This window comes from Dama dama, chromosome 19, assembly GCF_033118175.1.
Source record: "Dama dama isolate Ldn47 chromosome 19, ASM3311817v1, whole genome shotgun sequence".
Lineage (NCBI taxonomy): Eukaryota > Metazoa > Chordata > Mammalia > Artiodactyla > Cervidae > Dama > Dama dama.
In genome coordinates this window covers 49,298,751-49,319,266 of record NC_083699.1, presented here as the reverse complement: position 1 = coordinate 49,319,266, position 20,516 = coordinate 49,298,751, and the positions used below count along the sequence as shown (strand labels likewise).

The window sequence follows — 20,516 nt, the reverse complement described above, 5'->3', positions numbered from 1 at the left end:
TTTCTCAGAGAAGTAAATTGAGTGTGAAACATGCCACATGCATGGTCAGTGCCCCTCGACCATCGTACTCCAGGAGCGCAAACGTCAGCCAAGATCAGGGGCCTCCCCAGTCTGCGTCCAGCCCTGACCTCCACCCAAGATCAGGGGCCTCCCCAGTCTGCGTCCAGCCCTGACCTCCACCCAAGATCAGGGGCCTCCCCAGTCTGCGTCCAGCCCTGACCTCCACCCTGATGATGCTGGTCTAAATGGCCCCATACTCTCTGTTCTCCTCACCACCTCCTGATTTGATTTTCTTGGTCAAAAATGCCTTCCCGCTCTAAGACTTGCTAGTTCTACAGAGGCTACTGACTAGAGTCTAAATTCTCAGGCTCTATCAAAAACCCCAAGAGTTTGATCCTCACATAATCTGCCAACCTAATCCTTCACTCTCTACCTTCCTCTCTGTCCTCAGCCACACCTACTTACACATTTTCCCCAAAATCACAGGCCTAGGCTGGCCCAAGACCTTTGTTTAGGTTGTTCCCTCTGCCTGGATTCCTTCTCCCTCCATACCTGCCAGTCTTCTTCCAGTTCCATCCCCTCTAAGAAGTACCCAGGAGGCTCTTCTATCCTCCTGGGGGGTGGTCCCTCCCTCCCAGCCTCATTTATTGACTGATACTCTTCTGTCTGGCTATCTAGGAAATTTATCTAGATAAATAAATAAATGTTTATCTCCCCTACAAACGTCCAGCCCTGGAGAGCACTCTGCTCTCCAGGGAGCTGGGAAGACAGCAGATCTGACCTGAGGGTGAGGGGAGGGGACAGACATATGTCAACAGCCCTGCCCACATGGAACTCGGGACTCCTGCATACTTACGGTTTCCACAATTGAGACCACCAAGGCCGAATGGGCAACTGCAAGTTGACAGAAAAAAAAGAACAAGAATTAGTTTCAAATATCAAAAGAAATTACTGAGGCAATTTACCCACATAACTTCTAAATAAGGTTTGGAACAAATTCGTCAGAATAAATGAACATGCTGCCTACCTCATACAGGTTTCATTTTCAAGCCTATATCCATCTTCACAGGCTGAAAGAGAAAACGAAAATCCATGATCGTGTCTATTAACTTCTCTTGGCCCAACTGATGGTTAATAAAACCAGCCACCTTAAAGTTCACAAGAATATTCTAGAACCAAAAGGCTACAAAATAGCTTTGTTGTGGGTTATTTAGTTGCTGAGTCATGTCTGACTGCAACCTTATGGACGGTAGCCCACCAGGCTCCTCTGTCCATGAGATTTTTCAAGCAATAATACTGGTGTGGGTTGCCATTTCCTTATCCAGAGGATCTTCCTGACCCAGGGATCGAACCTGTGTCTCCTGCATTGGCAGGTGGATTCTTCACCACAGAGCCACCTGGGAAGCCCACAAATAACTTTAGAATTATCTAAAACCTGGCCTAAATACTGTTGCCAGCTCAACCTTTAATTTTATCAAAAAGACCCCAAAAACTTAACCTCTTAGTGATTCTAGCTTCTCAGCTATAAAAAAAAAAAAAAAAAGATAATTTTTTTATAGTTGCTTGGAGGGGATTAAGGAAAATAAGGCATGCAAATGACTCACCACAGCACCTAGCATACAGTAACCACTAACTGTAATTGTAATTATTACCTAACATTTGGAATTACTTATGGAAGTTCTCTGTGGTCCCTGAGTAACTTCCTTCCATAAACGCAAAGACAAATGCCTCACCTTCTTTAATGTAAGTCAAACCTTCTTTAACCTGCCATTGGCTCCATCAGCAGCCTTCCCTCATGAAGTGAGAGCTGCGACACCTTCAGAGCCATGGTCCTGGGGGTGCCTCAGTTTCCAAAAGAGAACGCTCACCCTGTAGTCTGTGTAGTGGATTCTGGACATACCTAGCTGAGCCCTAATCAGCACATCACACAGGACTATAGCTTTGAACCCTCTGCTCTGCAGCTTATAGACCACTGCTTCACTGAAGGCTGTGGGCCAGCCATTCCCCTGGATCAGCAGTTCCTGCACTGATCTGATCATGGAACATTTTCGGCACTACAATAAGCTGATAGAACATCACGAGCTGTAGCATGTGCTTGAATGAAAGTAGATAATAAAAAATAGCCTCTCAGATAAATTCATTGCTGCAAGGAATGACAGAAATTTGACTCATGGTTAACGTATGATATACACGCCACACAAGAATCCCAGTTAAGTAAAGGCACATAGCATAGAGCAGTAATCTCTAGGCAGACAGCACACACACTGATGGCAACACTTGAGTGCCAGCAGCACGTGGCTCAGAGGCTGCAGGCCCCACAGATTGGGAGAGCTCTCACAGGCTTCCCGCATCCTCCTTCAAGAACCAGTGCATAATAACATTTAACTACGTGGGCTTCCCAGGTGGTGCTAGTGTTAAAGAACCTGCCTGCCAATGCAGGAGACAAGAGACTAGGGCTCGATTCCTGGATCGGGAAGATCCCCTGGAGAAGCGCAAGGCAACCCACTCCAGTCTTCTTGCCTGGAGAATCCCACGGACAGAGGAGATGGTGGGGCTACAATCCACAGGGTCGCAAAGAGTCGGACACAACTGCAGTGACTTGGCACACACACATGTAGATATGCTTGATGATGTTCTATTTTTAAATGTTAGACACTAAATGATTCTAGCATCTATTTTATTGTCATAGACTATTGACATACCACTTGAGTCTTGCAGAATGGTGTGGGAAATACTGTGCTTAATAACCTAAATTCTCTCACAGCAGATCATGAGAGCTGTGAGCCTGCAGTGCAATGTTTCAGCTCCCCTGGATTCACTTCTCCTGAGCTACACTCTATTTATTAAAGGCAATCTATTACTAGCAGCAGCCCTAGGCATGGCCTAGGGTATTTATCACAGGCTATCATGGATCATCACATTGCCACAATACCACTCAGTAACCTCGTGATGTGGACTTCCTAGAGAAACTTCTCTTGGGTCCCAGGACCTAGAAAAATGGGGATGGTCCTTTATTTTATGGTCACTATATATATTTTTTTTCAAAATCATGTTTCTCTCTTTACCGTAGCGTCCCAGATGCTCAGAACTTGAGTGCCTATCTTTACCAAACAAGTGAGAACTTAGGGTATATCTTTTAGTATGTTCACATTCCTTCTAGCCTCAACAAAGTAGTCATTGTATTTCTCCTTCAACCTTATTTACCTTTTAAATTAAATCTCATTTTGTTACAGTGAATTTTCATTAGGTGCTTCAAATCAATTTTGCAACAAGGTGGAGTATGATCATGCCCCATTTCAGGAAGGAGGAACCAGGCCCCACTCCCAAATCTCTGATGACTTTGAGTGGGCCTCACGTAGGGGAAGGTGGGTGTGAGTGTGTCGCTCAGTTGTGTCTGACTCTTTGCAACCCCGTGGACTATAGCCCACCAGGCTCCTCAGTCCAAGGAATTCTTCAGGCAGGAATACTGGAGTGGGCAGCCATTCTCTTTTCTAGAGCATCTTTCCCACCCAGGGATCAAACCTGAGTCTCTTATGTCTTCTGCATTTCAGGCAGATTCTTTACCATCTGAGCCACCAGGGAAGCCCTTACGCAGGTGGGACCTTCTCTAAGGAACAAGCAGAGCACGCCTGCCTCCCTGGAGTGGAAGTTCCATGCCTGGCAGTCCCCACACTACAGCTGGGTCATGGGAGCAGGGAAGGCTGCCCTTGGGTGACCCTCGGCTCTGACTGCAGGGCAGCCACACGGACTGCAGGTGCCCCGGTGACTCATCCCCACCCATCTCAGCCCCAAGGCAGGCTGAGGTCACACTAGTCTGTTCTATTCTGAACATGTCTTCCTGGAAATGTTTTTACATTACATCTACCCACCCAACCCTCATTTGCTGGGTAGGAGCTTTCCATGCTGAGGCTGTCATCCACCCAGATGAAAGGTTCATGTGTTGTCCTGCCTGTGAGCTGATGGGCTGGGCTGTTTTCACGTAGCTTCAGAAGTGGCCTGGCTTCCTGGTATAATGATATTTCCATAGTTCAGATGGGCTCATTCAATCATTCATCAAAGACCGACTGCTACCATGGGCTGCTCTCGGGCTCTGGGAGGGAAGCCTTGTCACAGGGCACTCCAGTGCGCCTGAAGACCCAGCTCCTCATCTCCATACCCTAGAGGGACCCTCACCCACACAGCACTGAAGGTGAAAGGAATGTGGCAGTACTCATATATGCCCAAAGTGGGCTCCCCCTATTGATACGAACATAAGCAAATTCAGGCCTTCTGGCCTTTTAAAATAAAATCAGTACGTGGTGGAATCTTTAAGGCTTTTTTGCTCCCTTGCAGGAAACCGAATCAAGACCTGCCAAACTTGTCATATCACATTTGCTGCCTATTATCCATTTGTTCCTTCAACAGACATTTGTGGAACCCTACAATGTTCAAACATTGCTACAGACAGGCACCCACTTCCCTGGTGGCTCAGACGGGAAAGAATCTGCCTGCAATGCGAGAGATCTGGGTTCGATCCCTGGGTTGGGAAGAGTCCTTGGAGAAGGGAAAGGCTACTCGCTCCAGTATTCTTGCCTGGAGAATCCCATAGAAGAGCGCTGAGCAGCGCTGTGAGCTTCACACATCAGCCTAGACGTCACTGTTAAGTGTTAGTCACTTAGTCGTGTCCGAATCTTTGGAACCACATGGACTGCAGCCTGCCAGGCTCCTCTGTCCAAGTATCTGCAGTCCAGTCAGAGGAAGAGACTTGCTAACAGGTGGTTGGGATTCATCAGGACATCTGCATGATGGAAGGAAGCTAAAAGACATCCATGCGAAGTACACCTACTTTAATTTTACATGATGCTTTGAAACTCTGGTAAAGACATTTTATATGAGATAGTAGGAAGTGTGTGTATGTGTGTGTGTGTGTGTACAACAAAAACAATATGCAGTTGCTAATATGCAACTGTTAATTGTGGAGATTTAGAAAACACACCCCCACATGCCTTTATCCTCAATTTACACCAGGGATTTACCCAGATTTGAGGTGTCCTAAAGAGTACTCCTTTTAACCATCCCTGTTGCTCCAGCACCAATGGCCAGAAGATGTCACTGTAACCCCTCAGAACCCAGCCATGGGTCTGTGGCCCAAGGAGCTCCAGGATCATCACGGAGCCCTGATGGTCACGGATGAAAATCTAACCAACAGGATGCCACAGAAACCAGGCTGAGTAGGGCCTTGGCTGTAAGCCCAAGAGCTAACCACGGCTTCCTTATTCCGATTCTTGGGTCACTACTTAATACACACAACTTTGCTGGTGCCTGTGTCACTGCGTCTGGTAAATCTTCGGCAGCTCTGCTACTGCTAACGCTAGTCTGTAGGTGACACAATTAGGAAATTGCGGGCTTGCCGAGAGAGGTAAATGACTTAGGCCAGTCAGAAGCAGAGGTGGCAGGGCTACTCTTGAGACCAGCTGAAATTGCACAGGCCCTGCGTACAGAAGCCACCACTCCTCAGCCCCCAGGGGCCACAGAGCCCCCAGCTGTGGATGTCAGCAGAGGCCACCGGCTCGCCCGAAGTGGGCTCGGTGCCCCAGTTAAGACAAGCCAGGAGCACTCTGCATGAAACCAGGTAAGAAGGAACTAGGAAGCAGCAGCTCCACATCAAAGTGATAGACTGACGGGGTGCTGAGCGTGCCCTGAGCTTCAGCATCAGGCCCGCTGCCCCGCAGAGTGGGCCCTCCTCTTCAAACCCCGCCCAGGGTTGCATGCAGAGCCGGGACGGTGCACTTTTAAAGTGCCTAAGTCAGAGGGTCCGAAGCTCAGGATACCGCATTGCCCTGAGATGCATTTTTATCCTCTCCTCTAACAGGAAGTCCTGACAGAAATGAGTGGCATGTCACCCTTCCCTAGGACACCATCTTTACTCAGATTCCGGTGCATCTGCCACTGGCAGGTGTTGGCCGAGCAGGAAAACTGGGCCACACACGCTCTCATGTGATGCGAGGCCTGAGGCTGCATGACACCTTTATGCTGCCAGCTTTCCTGTGAATTGCAGCAGGCTTTTATAAGTCAGGGTATCCAGTGCTCTGTATTTTAATTCATTTTATTTTAAAGCAGTATTCATGCACTGTATTCAATGAACAGCCAATATCTGAAACTGGATGAATTTAATCCTCACCCAAGAGGTTAGCAGAATCAGGTTTCTGACATAAAATCTTTAAAACCAGAACCCACTGGTTCAACAATAACCTGGGTAAAACACAAGAGCAAATGCTGATGGCTTACAAAGTACCTCCATAACCACTGCCTCTTTAATTCCTAGAATATCTGATGATGTCTCACTGCACCCATTGCACAGAAGAGGGAACTCAGGCTCAGCCAAGCAAAGTGACTTGCCCTAGATGATAGAGGATGGGTAGGCAGAAGAGGGTTCTGACTCAGGTCTCCCAAGCTGCCAGCTACTGCTAAAGGGTACACCCCTGCCTTCATGCTGGTATTTCCATTTTAAAAGATTAGTAGACAATAGAATAAAGCTTTAGGAATTAAAACAGTAATTTTTCTAACTTCCTCTAAGTAGGAAAAAAAAGAAAAGGCCTGGCCACCCCAGGCATTCCATTCTCTTTTCTTTTCCTTTGAATCTGATTGGCCAGACCAGTGCGCACCAATCAGAGATAATGCTATTATTCCAAGGAGATAACATATTCAACCCTGCTGGGAGCCAAACAACCAGGACCAGTTACCCCCAGATTAGAACGGTCACCCCCAGAGCAGAAAGAAGCCCCTCCCCCATCCCTTGGGCCCCAGGCCCCAGGCCTGCCGCTACCTCGACAGGAGTGGTCCATCTTGTTGAACTGGAAGTAACCGGACTTGCACTGGCACAGCGCGACCCCATCCAGATCGGTGCAGATAGAGGTCTCCTTGTCACATTCTGGAGTCTTCCGCTTGCACAAGCTGCCCGCTGAAATGGAAAAAAAAGACAGTGAAACAAAACAAAACCTCCTCCATGTCAAACATTAAGATGCATGCACTTTCTATTTCAAGAGGCTCAGAGAACAGTTTCCAAAAGAGCCTGTGTGGAGCACACTTCTCTCAGGGTGCCCTTCTGCGCTGCCTTCTTCCACTCCTTAACCGGGGCTGGCCCAGCCTGTTAGCAAGTTTACACAGCGTGCCACAGGGAAAAAGCAAACCCAGAAGAAATGGGGTACCATCCCCAGCTCCAGCGTCCCCTGCAAACACTGCCCCCAATAGGTGGGGTCCTCTGCATCTTCTCACTCAAGGGCTGTAGTGGAGAACCAGTACAAACCCAGAAAGCATGCCCCTGCCCTCTCAGGGAAGAAGACTTGTTTCAGTCCGCTGCTGCCAAGCAGACTTGAGAAGAGGTGTGGAATGTAATCTGGATATCTGTGCTCCATCACTGTCTGCCTCCCCACTACGCCTGGGGCTGGCTCGGCTCTGGGTGGTCAGCGGGGCTGGTCCACACTCAGGCTTGACACAGACATGCTGAAGGACGCACTCGACAACCGGTTACCGGGCCAAGAGGACTCTTCCCTGCTCTGCTTCCTTCACTTTAGAGCCTCAGTTCTTCCATGCGTGCATATCCACCTGGCTTTGTCCAGCCCTGGGCATGTGGGTCATGCTCATTTCAAGGACGACAAAGAACTCTCTCATGATCATCAAAGAGCATTCATTGTGGCACGTGTGGCCCTTTCTGAGGTTGCACACAGTGAATCCTCGCTTGGGTTGTATATAGCAGGTCCTCTGTGAGGTTGTAAACAGCAGGCCCTCTCAGAGGTTGTATACAGCAGGCCCTCTCTGAGGCTGTAAACAGTGAACCCTCTCTTGGGTTGAACAGGTTGTAATATAGCAGACCCTCACGAGGCATTAAACAGCAGGCTCTTTCTGAGGTTGTATACAGCGGACACAATGAGAGTGCTTTTACCATCTAAGATTGGTCTGAACAAAATTGGGATTTACAGACAACAGAACAGAAATATAAATCAAGGGAGAGTAGAGAGTATCTTATTTACACCATCTACAGACTGATGTACACCATTGTTTTCAGTGGGTGTGAACAAGTTCAGGGTGAGGCTAGAGCTAAGGAATGGCCACGAGTGTACACCGGGCAGTGAGGTTTGGGCTCCCGTCTCCCACCTTAAGGAAAACACCAACTGATTCAAAAACCCAAACCAGGTGCCTGCTCTTCACGCGGCAAAACTGCGCCCCCTCCCAACCTCAGGCAGGTTCGTGTGACAGGAGCGGACACCCACCCAGGGACCCCAGCATCCACCCCCTGTCTGAGTCCTGAGAGCCAGGGGCCTATGGGTGGCTTGCTCACAGGGAGGTTAGTTTAGGACACAGCTTCAGCTCTCAGTGCTGAATTTCCTGTCTTTATCAGTGGAAGCTGGCGTGCTAAATCAGAACCCTATTTGTGTGTGTGATAGAATTTCCTTTGTTTATTGTGAAAGGTTTGTATTTAAGGGAGAAAAATGAAAAATGGAAAATCTCACCAAGCAAACTGTGAAGCTGGCACAGAGGGCGTACTAAAAGGCCACAATCTCTCATCTAAACTTTTTGAAGTCTTAATATAAAGAAGTACCTCCAGCACAAAAGGCCGTCCAGGCCAGTACTAGTTTGTGCAGCAGCCAGTCTGAGCTGCCTGGCCTGATTAGATATTTTCTGGAAGCCAATGTCACGTTTTCCCTCTGCCCTGCCCACAAAGCCTGCCTGCGGGCAAATACCACTCGCCTTGCTGAAGCGACTCTGCCCTGAATCGAAGCAGATTCCCTCGAAGGCAGGGGAAGCTGGCCCTGCCTTTGTGACGGAGGGGTTGCTGTCCTCCAGATTCTTAATATTTTGTCATCAATCCATCAAATGGAACGACATATAATGCAGTTTTCATTTTAAGCCTGGCGATGTGATTTTTCTGCATCCACAATTCCCATGGTCCTTCCTGGGCATAACATCCGCCAAACAGACAATGAGAACTGATGTAAATCTAAGGCTGGGGCACTCCTTGGGGATTTCCAAGGACTTGAAACCTCTGGAGAGATGAGAGCTACAGTTCTTTGAAAGGCGAGGAAGTAGATGTTTTGTGAATTGAAAGGGAAAATCCCTCCCATCAAATGGCAGCATCCAGAGTAGCCCATGGCTTCTCATACGCTGGGAACAACCAGAGGTCAGAACCTGACCGCTTTGGCTCATCCAGCCTGACTCTCTAGCACTCAGAGAGGTGAGTGAGACACCAAACACGTGCTGGCAAAACCTGGAGAAGCCCTGGGAGGAAAACAGAGAAGTGAGGCCGGGTCCAGCCAGGAGGCACTCGGGCTCGGAAAGCAGAGTCAAAGAATGGGCACCAGCCCCTGCGTGGGCAGGAATATATGGGAAATCTCTATATCTTCCTCTCAATTTTTCTATGAAACTAACACTGTTCTAAAATTTCTTTTTTTAAGTTTTTAAAAAATAAAAAGCATGGGACTTTGGCAAGGAAGCAAGAGAAGACAGGAGCTTTCCCATAAGCAGCTGGAAGAAGGAGGGTCAGAGCATGGGCAGGGCAGCCATTGGCAAGGCCTTACAAACCCAAATATCTGGCCACTTGATTGGCAAGACATGAAATGTGTTTACTAAAGACAAAACAGTAACCTGATATAATGTTGACCATGCAGAACACACAGCGTACGTGTTTTATGAACTGAAAGGTGCCCTTTCCCCTTTCTGGGAAGGAAAAATCAGGACCTTTGCATCACTGGCAAGAAAAAGAAAGCCAAATCAGAGTTCCTGCCTCAAAAGGTAGAGCACAGTATGAGGGGGCAGGAACTTTTTAGCTAATTCTCCAATGAAGCTGAATGATAGCAACTTCAACTCCAGAATGTTGGGCTTTCTTTTTCCTTCAAGTGAATAACTAGCCCTGAAATGGGCCAAAGCTCTAGCATTTATAGAGCTTTGGCCAGCTCTACAGAGCACAGTCCACAAGGAGGGCTTTCAGGACCAGCTCTTACAAAGCTCTGGCCCACCGGGAAGGCCCAGGATCTGCTCACAGACAGAGAGCCAAACCTGCTACCTACAGTTGAGATCCAGCATCTGGGCACCAGATGGGGAGGCTGACTCTGACTCTGCATCCCTCACCAGTCCTGTGTGTAGTAAAATGAGCCAACCAGAGCCAACTCAGACCACTTATGAGACGCAGCGGGGGCAGGCCCCCCTGCATGAGAAGCACTTTTGATTCCAGCAGAGTTTTCCCATCTCGGAGGTGAAACCTCCCTTCCAAGACCCAAATTTGCCTTCCAAACTTGTTTCTAATCCCTTTATTCATCTGTTTCACACCAGATGCTCTGTAGAAGCTTTTGACAAAAACAGATAAAGAACAGAAAAAGAGAAATCACGGACGTCACCATGAGCTGTCTGGCTTCTAATCTATATCTTGTTTCTGTGCATTTAGAATCTGCAAACAAATACACAGGAGGATGGGAGACACTGCATATGCTTTATTTACCTAATGGCATGTCATGATCAAGGTTTCAGGCCATTGACAAGTGTTGTACATTCTGTGTGTGAATTCTACCTCCCCAGAGGGAGAGAGCCTTTCAAGGGAAAGAAGAGTGATTTCTGCTTCATTACATCTGCTCCTATATCCCTTCCAACACCAACACTGTAGAGGAGAAATAGAAACAGCATGCCAAGGACTGAGAGACTTCAAGGCTGTGTGTACAGGATTATGTGTGTGTGTGTATGCATATGTGGGTCAGTGCATGTGTACACAAAGATATACACACACAAAGCCCTTGTGCTTAATGCCCATGTCAGATTTATGACAAGTTTCTTGGACCTGCACCCAGAAGGCCTTACACTTCTAACCTAGGTCTGTGCCTAACTGGATGGGGGGTCCTCCCAGAGGGCCCCTCTCTTACCTCTAAAGATCCGCCTCTGAGACCCTAAGAGCTGGCAGACCTCAGCAGAGGCCCGGCAGGAGTTGACACATTTCTGCATCCTGTCGGCCAGGTCAAACAGCGTCACGTTGGAGACCAGAGAGAAGGTGGCTTGCAGTGACATCATCACAACACTGGACTCCCTATAGGCAAAGTATGCATGTTTTAATCATCCTAAACTGATATGTGGATCCCAGGATTTTTGGAAAATGAGTGTCCTCCCCATTCTCCAGTGAGGGCCTGGGAGAGTATGACGGTTCCGTGACCTTGGCCTGGGATCACCCCTCGTAGCCTACAATGAGCTGACCTAACTCACAGATAGGTCCTCTTCCAAAAGGCTCTCCATGAGAAATTACATTACAGTCAAAACAGGGGCCAGTTTTGTTGTCATCACACTTGTTAGAATATCCTCCCCTTTCTATAGACTGGTCCACAAACAAGCACATATAATCCTGCTACTTACCTAGAAACATGAGCTGTGGATCGGGTATAACCAGGTAATGTTGAGAAACACACATTTAACTGAAAGGAAGAAGTTTATCATTAACTGTGAGTCAGACAAAAAAGCCTTGAACCTAGAACCAATTTCCTATTTTCAAGATCAAACAGGCATTTTCCAGTCATCGAGGTATCAGCAGGCAGCCTCACACAGGAGTGGTGTCCTTTTTTTTGTTCCTTTCTTAAATGCCTTTCTACTCTTATTCTGTTGTTCCATGAGCACAAAGGGAGAGAGGCAGATAGTAAATCAGTGGGGGAAAATCTTGGCAGGAAATGATGTTCAGAATAGCACCCTTGGATGCAAAACATCTTCAAAGGAGCAGATCTTGTCTAAGACCCAGGGTTTCAAAAAACCTCAGAGGCAACTGTTTATTTGGACTTTGCATAGTGAACAAGACTTCCTGAAAAGGCTGGGTTCCTTTCAGCTCCCTCAGGTCTGGCAGGTCTTACACAGACCCTTCATAATCTACAATGAGTTGACCTAACTCACAGATAGGTCCTCTTCAAAAAGGCTCTCCATGGGAAATTACATTACACGGGTCAAGAGCCCTTTTGTTGAGAGCAAATTAAGAGTGACTCCCTGTGTTTGCCTTGTGTCCTTGGAAAGAGCAGAAAATCCCTGTGGGGCATGATGTACCATGCCTGCTTCCCCACTCCGCCCATAACATGAACTGGGGCTTGGGGCTTCCTTTCGTGCAGCTGAGGGTCTCAATACCTTGACCAATGCAACCTACCTATCTTCAATGCCTGTGTGTCAGACATATCTCATCCTTTACAAGATGGATTCAGACACAGGATGCTGTCAAACCCTTTTTGTCTTTGTATTAACATTGCTTTATATTCATAAGGCAATGATTTATTATTATTAAACTTTCCTTTTCCCCAGGAAAAAACAGAAATAGCACATTTCAGAACAGAACAGCATCTTGGGAAAGGCCATTTGAGTCACAGCCTAAATCCTGTCTAGTCATAGCCTAAATCTTCGTTATTTCTTGGGGGAGGGGATGTCACATCACTAGTAAATTATATGTTGATACTGGATGTGTGTGCATATGTGCTGTTGCTTCAGACATGTCCCACTCTTTGCGACCCTATAGATAGACTGCAGCCCACCAGGTTCCTCTGTCCGTGGGACTTTCCAGGCAATACTGGAATGGGTTGCCATGCCTGGGTTGCCCAGGAATCAAACCTGTGTCTCCTGCATTGACAGGTGGATTCTTCACCACTGAGCCACCAGGGAAGCTGGTTGATATTGGGTAAAATTGAGCAAAGCAGATGGGTCACTGGGGACCGTGTAATGGGAAGGACTGTATCTCTGCAGGAGGTTCTCAGCCCCTGTACTATCTTAGAAGGAATACTGACCTACAGCCCAACAAAGAGGCAGCTGCAGTGGGGTGCCAAGAACACTCACTATAGGGTTAGTAGACATAAAACCCTGCCATTTAGTAAAGAATTTGACCTTACCCAAAGAGAGGTCTGGCCCTTGACTCCTGGAAGGTAATCTCTAATTCTTTGGAATGTCCTGCTTTTGTAGACCTGGAGGCCCTGGCCACTCCAGATAGTCTAACAGTATGACTTGTGCTGGGGGTTTTGAGTTGCAAGGTACCAGCTGGACCTCCAGAGGGGCTAGAGACTCAGGTCAGGCTTACAGGCAACTATCTTGTTTTGGCTCCAGACACCAAGGCTTGGTGAGTCTGCCTGGTTGGCGATGCTCCATGAATACTGTATACATCATTGCCGAGAGGCGTTAACCCTATCTATGACCTCACAGAGAGAGGACAACTGGAATGAATTTGAAACCCTCCCGGACTCTGCCCCATGCATCTTCTCTTCCCTTGGCTGTTACCTGAATCTTTCCACTATAATAAACCCTAATCTTGAATTTAACAGCTTTCAGGGAGATTTCTGAGTACTTCTAGTACATTATCAAAACTGAGGGTCTCGTGGAGATCCCTGAACTTACAATTGGTATCAGAAGTGACAGTGGTCTAGTGGATTGTTTCCTAACTTGGCACTTGCTCTGTGTAAACTCAGGCAATGTCATTAACTTCCAGAGCCCTCCAGGTCTTCACCTCTAAAGGTGTTGGCAATACCTCTTACAGGAGGCAAAGGGCCTGTCACAGAGTAGATGCTCATAGAGAAAGGGAACTGGAATCTAATTTTTACACAAATCAAACCCATGGTCTTATAAAATCTTATAGGTTTTGGCTAACATACTTTTACCCATATAGAACAAGTAAAATTAAAATCAGAAATCAATCTCTAAAACTTATTTTAATGGCAAATTTCAAGTTTCTGAGCAATAACTCTTAGACCCTGGTAGCAGCTGAGAAGCAAAATACTGTCTGAGCTTCATTTCTGACTCTTCTCCCTTCCCCTCCATTTTTACTTTTTTCCTGACAAAAAGGAGGCAAGGAGGGAAAAAAGAATCAAAGGTCCCCAGATAATCCATTCAGTGAATTCTCAACCCTGGATAATGGGATTAATTTCCACCTTTGTCATTCCCTTGAGAAAAAAGCATCATTCTCCCCAAGTTCTGAGACACACACAAAAAAGTCACATAGCAGGTCAACAGCAGATGGGACGGCAGGATTCTCTAGGTCTTTCCTCTTTACCAACAGCTCTTACTGGTACATGTCACCTAAGTGTGTGACATGGAGAAGAAACAAATGCCAAGGCATTGATAAAAGCAGCTCAGGAAGACACATTAGAAGAAATGCTTCTACCAGCATCACTAGTTCTCAACACCTCCCTACTATTTCTGAGAGGCCTTTAATTTTACCCTGACATTCGCCTTTCAAATATGATAGAAATGAACAGTCCGGGAGATACAGGTGATCCTCAGGAGGTTCTCACTCTGAATAAAATCTGTTCTAGAAGATAAAGGACTAGCAGGGAGATGCCTCTTGGGAAACTTACCATTTTGGTGATCTCATTTTCAACTTCATGGAGGTCTGAATGTTTTTCCATGGTGGTATTAAGAAACATTTTCTTTAGTTTAAACTCTGTCACAAAGGTTCTAACTGAAAATGAAAACATAACCTGTTAGACCTCACAAGGTCAACCTGCACAAGTGTGAGCATCTATAAATCTCAGGGCAGCCAGCTTTCCTCCACCTCCCAAGATGCTCTCCAAACATTTTTTTCTCCTGGAGGGTGGAGACCACCCCTCCCTCCTCAGGGTTCCTCTAGCAACGTGAGCACCTACTCAGTTGAGCTGACAGCTCAGACTGAGCAGACCTTTGGGTGAGAGGCTCCAAGGAGCCTTTAGTCTACATGAGCACGAGCTTTCCTCACCTCTCCAATGGGCTCTCACATCTTAGATGCTCAGTGAAGCTGTGACAGAGAAGAGGTGAGCTAAGGAAACAGTTTAAGGAGGAGGGGAGGGAGACCTGGGGCTGGAAAGACTTGTCAACCCCTATAAAGCTTTGGATGAAGGAAAGTTCTTGCTTTCTAGGTCTTTTATCAAATTAGTTAGCAAGCCCTAACTTCAAGGGTGTGCTCTGATTTCCTCTTCTCATTAGTCACCTCTATCCAATCACTATTCCTCTTGCTCAGAGGAAATGTCTGTTCTATCATTGATAAAAGAGCCTTCCAGAAGCTGGGTTACTTCCCAGGATCACCCAGCTCCCAAGGGCCAAAATTAATATTTAACATCATGTGTGTCCATCTTCCAAGGTCTTCTTCCCCCTAACCCACAGCCCCCTGAGGAATCTGACAGTCTAAGGACAACCAAGTGGCTGAAGAGAAAGGTGTCAAACATCTGAAGCAGGACCCCACTGCAGGGAGCCGCCAGACTCCATGATTATAAGCTGTATATGAAAACAACCCATATTCAAGATACCATTGGGTTCAGACACAAAAGGATGTAGCCCCATATTCCAAGGTCCATTTCACTGCTAAAATAAAATTCTAGTTAACATCAATCTGTGCTGATTGGACCTGAGGGGAATGGAACTTACAAATGGGTAGGCAATCAAAAATTAGGGTAGCCTGCCTTTTATCTGGTTCTTATCTTCCTTTAGATTAAATCTTATCTCTCCCTCTGGATAAGAAAAAAAAAATCTCAACACAGAAACCCATGAAGCTGCTCTTTCACAGAAAGCTTGCCTGCTGAATTAAAAAGAAGGCCCAAAAATGAGCCAGGGAAAACATTTAACATCTTATACTTACTGTCTAAAGCCCTTAATCCTTATTTAACATCTTTTTGCTTGTTCTACAGTTCAGTGAAGCCAGCTGCTTAGGACTCTTTCTGAGCAGCAGGGAGCTCTTTGAAAACATTCTTGGCCAAATGAAAGCGTTTCAGCACGCTCTAATTTGCATGTTCCTCTGATGCTTATGAACAATGAAGCTAAATGACTTGAAAAGGGAAAGATGATTGTTAACACAGTAAGCAGCTCTCCTCCTGATCCATGGTGCCTGTGGGACACTCCACACACAGGCTTCCAGAACAGTCCCCCCACTCCTACATCCTCAGGTCTAGGTCTGCACCCAGACTCTCTGTGCAGAAACACACATATGGTAACTGGCAAGTACAGATCTCTTCCGAATCAGGGCAGTAAACATGGCCTCTGCATCCATGTGAATATGAATAAGGCTACACAGTGTCCCCCAGGCATAGTCACATCTTCACACTGCAATTACATCATCTGGCTTTAGGGCAATTTTTTCACTGGTAATTTACATGTTATCTAAATGATTCTTAAAAGATCCATAATTATTGCTCTGTATTCAGAGTAGTTTATCACTTTCACTGCTTTCAGTTCTGGTCCAAGAGATTAGAAACCTAATGTCAAAGGATACCTCCCATCTGAAGGATCCTACCACTTTCCAAGCTTGCTCAAATATATTATTTATTTTGATCTTCATAATATCCTTGAGTGGGAAGCAGAGCAGGTGGTAATCTGGTTTTACAGATGAGGAAATTGAGGCTCAGGGAGTCAATGTGCTGTACATGCTGACCCTGGAACTGGAAGCCTGGCATTTGAGTCTCTGGGCAAGTATACTTTTCCATACTGTTTCAAAATAAAATAATTTCCGTCTCCATTCTTAAACGGAAGCTCCTCACTTATTTCTTACAGGGTGCAGCTAAATGGAATAGGTTACGAGGATGTCTTGACTTTGACTGATGTCTATATTCTCAGATTTTTCTTCCTTAAAAATAACACTTTGACTTGATCCCTGTATTTTAAACAATTTTCAAATTTAACCCTTATTTTAGTAGGGTACAGTTGTTGAAATACATTTCTAGCCCCAAAATGGAGCTATACCTGCCTGGGGTGCCACATCAGCAAGTCCAACTTTCAAGTTCCTAAAAATGCTCCCCTTGATTAGTAATGCAGCACATCAGTCAGCCCATCCTCAATAATGAAGCCAACTCCGGGCTCTATACTTCTTTCTAAATAAGGTCAGATATGCAACCCCAGACAATCATGCCCTGTTCCCCACTGCTGCTTCTATGTTCTATAAAACTCAGCTCAGTTCAGTTCAGCTGCTCAGTCATGTCCAATTCTTTGCAACCCCATGAACCGCAGCATGCCAGGCTTCCCTGTCCATCACCAACTCCCAAAGCTTGCTCAAACTCAAGTCCATTGAGTCAGTGATGCCATCCAGCCATCTAATCCTTTGTCGTCGTCTTCTCCTCCTGCCTTCAATCTTTCCCAGCATCAGGGTCTTTTCAAATGAGTCAGCTCTTTGCATCAGGTGGCCAAAGTATTGGAGCTTCAGCTTCAGCATCAGTCCTTCCAATGAATATTCATGAATGATTTCTTTTAGGATTGATTGGTTGGATCTCCTTGCAGTCCAAGGGACTCTCAAGAGTCTTCTTCAACACCACAGTCCAAAAGCATCAATTCTTTGGTGCTCAGTATTCTTTATGGTCCAACTCTCACATCCATACATGACTACTGGAAAAACCATAGCTTTGACTAGACAGACCTGTGTTGGCAAAGTAATGCCTCTGCTTTTTAATATGCTATCTAGGTTGGTCATAGCTTTTCTTCCAAGGAGCAAGCCATCTTTTAATTTTATAGCTGCAATCACCATGTGCAGTGATTTTGGAGCCCAGAAAAATAAAGTCTGTCAGTGTTTCCATTTTTTCCCCATCTATTTGCCATGAAGTGATGGGACCAGATGTCATGATCTTAGTTTTCTGAATATTGAGTTTTAAGCCAACTTTTTCACTTTCATCAAGAGGCTCTTTAGTTCCTCTTCACTTTCTGCCATAAGGGTGGTGCCATCTGCATATCTGAGGTTATTTATATTTCTCCTGGCAATCTTGATTCCAGCTTGTCCATCCAGTCAAGCATTTCTCATGATGTACTCTGCATATAAGTTAAACAAGCAGAGTGACAATATACAGCCTTGACATACTCATTTCCCGATTTGGAACCAGTCTGTTGTTCCATGTCCAGTTCTAACTGTTACTTCTTGATGTGCATACAGATTTCTCAGGAGGCAGGTCAGGTGGTCTGGTATTCCTATCTCTTTCAGAATTTTCCACAGTTTGTTGTGATCCACACAGTCAAAGGCTTTGGTGTAGTCAATAAAGCAGAAGATGTTTTCTGGAACTCTCTTGCTTTTTCAATGATCCAGTGGATGTTGTCAATTTGATCTCTGGTTCCTCTGCCTTTTCTAAACCCAGCTTGAACATCTGGAAGTTCATGGTTCATGTACTGTTGAAGCCTGGCTTGGAGAATTTTGAGCATTACTTTGCTAGCATGTGAGATGAGTACAATTGTGCAGTAGTTTGAACATTCTTTGGCATCGCCTTTCTTTGGGACTGAATGAAAACTGACCTTTTCCAGTCCTGTGGCCACTGCTGAGTTTTCCAAATTTCTTGGCATATTGAGTGCAGCACTTTAACACTCAGTAAAACTCACTCTTGCCCAAAATGGCTCCAAATGAGTGTTCCTCCCATGGTCTGTGAGGCCCTGTACTTCCCCAGTCCATGAACTGCTTTCCCTTTAATAAAGGACATCAAACTCGTTACCAAATTGTTTTAGTTTTGTCATTTGACACCACCTTCTTTTTTTTTTTTCCATTTACTTTTATTAGTTGGAGGCTAATTACTTTACAATATTGTAGTGGTTTTTGTCATACATTGACATGAATCAGCCACGGATTTACATGTATTCCCCATCCCGATCCCCCCTCCCACCTCCCTCTCTACCCGACCAATCCCTCTGGATTTACATGTATTCCCCATCCCGATCCCCCCTCCCACCTCCCTCTCTACCCGACTGATCCCTCTGGGTCTTCCCAGGGCACCAGGCCCGAGCACTTGTCTCATGCATCTAACCTGGGCTGGTGATCTGTTTCACCATAGATAATATACACGTTTCGATGCTGTTCTCTCGAAACATCCCACTCTTGCCTTCTCCCACAGAGTCCAAAAATCTGTTCTGTACATCTGTGTCTCTTTTTCTGTTTTGCATATAGGGTTATCGTTACCATCTTTCTAAATTCCATATATATGTGTTAGTATATTGTATTGGTCTTTATCTTTCTGGCTTACTTCACTCTGTATAATGGGCTCCAGTTTCATCCATCTCATTAGAACTGATTCAAATGAATTCTGTTTAATGGCTGAGTAATATTCCATGGTGTATATGTACCACAGCTTCCTTATTCATTCGTCTGCTGATGGGCATCTATGTTGCTTCCATGTCCTGGCTATTATAAACAGTGCTGCGATGAACATTGGGGTGCACGTGACACCACCTTCTTAAAAGTCTTGATGATCCTCCTCAGCCCATGGGCAGTAGAAGTCATGCAAATAACAATTTCAAAGGATACAGACATTTGTTCTCTCAAAAAAACACTAAGAACTTTTTCTGTGTTAAATACCAGAGTAAGAGATTTAAGATGATTCCAAGTTGTGTCACTGTACCTGACAGTTTGCTTATCCATCTTAGACAACCCCGTTCCTCACTTCTAATTTCTTCTAGTTCTTCATTGAACTTGGCATTCTAACACAGGTTACACACCCTGGGTGCAAGAAAGTTCTTAGGACAAACACAGCCTTGTGTGATGGAAGAACTGTGGGCTGCAAACCTGGCCTCTCACAAAGCAGTTACAGAAGCTGGGCCACTAGTTACTTTGTCAGGGCCTTAGTTTTCATTTGGGTTGTTTGCTTTTTAACCCGTATAATGGAGATTATATCTAAAACCAACCAGCTTCATGGACTCTATTAAATTCAAGGTCAAAATGTGACAAATTATATGATACAATTTTGGCAGTAGCTTTTTAAAAATGTATCTACCTGTGGACAAGACCATGAAGATAGTTTTTAAAAATGAAAAGTATGTGTGAATATGGTAGGACAATCAGGGTTTTATTCTCTTTTTGCCCCTCCCTAATTTTTTTCTTTTTTTTTGTTAAACTCTTTGGTTGAACTATCCTTTTGATCTTTTTTCCCCTCTAACTGTAGGGTAGAACGTAAAGCAAATAGTGTTTGCATAAATGATGGCATATTTAGGCAGTCACTACAAAGTTTATATAATATTTTTTATAATATTTTTAATAACATGAAAAATGTTTAAGATATAAAGTTTGTACAAATACCATATGACTTCCAACTGTATAAAAATATAATGTACACTAAAAAAAGATTGCAAATAAAGTGCTATGTCTCTGAGTGGTAGAATAATAGTGTCTTCTACTCCTCCTATATTCCTTCAATTTATACCTTGGGCAAATATTGATTTTGATTAGGGAGAAAAATAATAAATGTTATTTTGCAAAATACATTGTAGTGCAGAGAAAATTCCAAGACAGACGAACTCTCTTACCCAAATTGCATATCCCTTTTTCCAGCTGGTACCCCACTGGGCATCTGCAGGTGAAGGATCCCTGAGTATTGTTGCACGTGGCTAGGGGTGGGCAAGGGTTTGAGAGGCATTCATTCACATCTGTGGAGGAGGGAACACAGGACCACAGTGAACTGCAGCAGGCAGCACACTCATAATCTGGTATAAGGAGCACTTCTAAGGGCCAAATGGCACTGGGTGTGGAGGGGACCAGAAACCAGTGGACACCACACTTGTTCTCAAGGGGCTACCAGTCTACTGAGGGTGGGGGCAGCCAGGGGTGCAAATAAACATAAATATAAGGT

At 45.4% G+C, this 20,516-nt stretch overlaps 1 protein-coding gene across 1 annotated transcript in view; it reads right to left on the bottom strand.

Moving 5' to 3' along the window:
• Nucleotides 1–20,516, bottom strand: part of HEG1 (heart development protein with EGF like domains 1) — an 83,040-nt gene that overhangs the window by 21,433 nt on the left and 41,091 nt on the right. The window contains exons 9-15 of the mRNA XM_061168029.1: nt 20,194–20,313; nt 14,322–14,425; nt 11,368–11,426; nt 10,887–11,047; nt 6,806–6,940; nt 1,028–1,070; nt 857–894 (exon numbers count right to left, since the gene is read on the bottom strand). Of these exons, the coding sequence (XP_061024012.1) occupies nt 857–894; nt 1,028–1,070; nt 6,806–6,940; nt 10,887–11,047; nt 11,368–11,426; nt 14,322–14,425; nt 20,194–20,313 (660 nt within the window). The remainder of the gene's footprint in view (nt 1–856; nt 895–1,027; nt 1,071–6,805; nt 6,941–10,886; nt 11,048–11,367; nt 11,427–14,321; nt 14,426–20,193; nt 20,314–20,516) is intronic.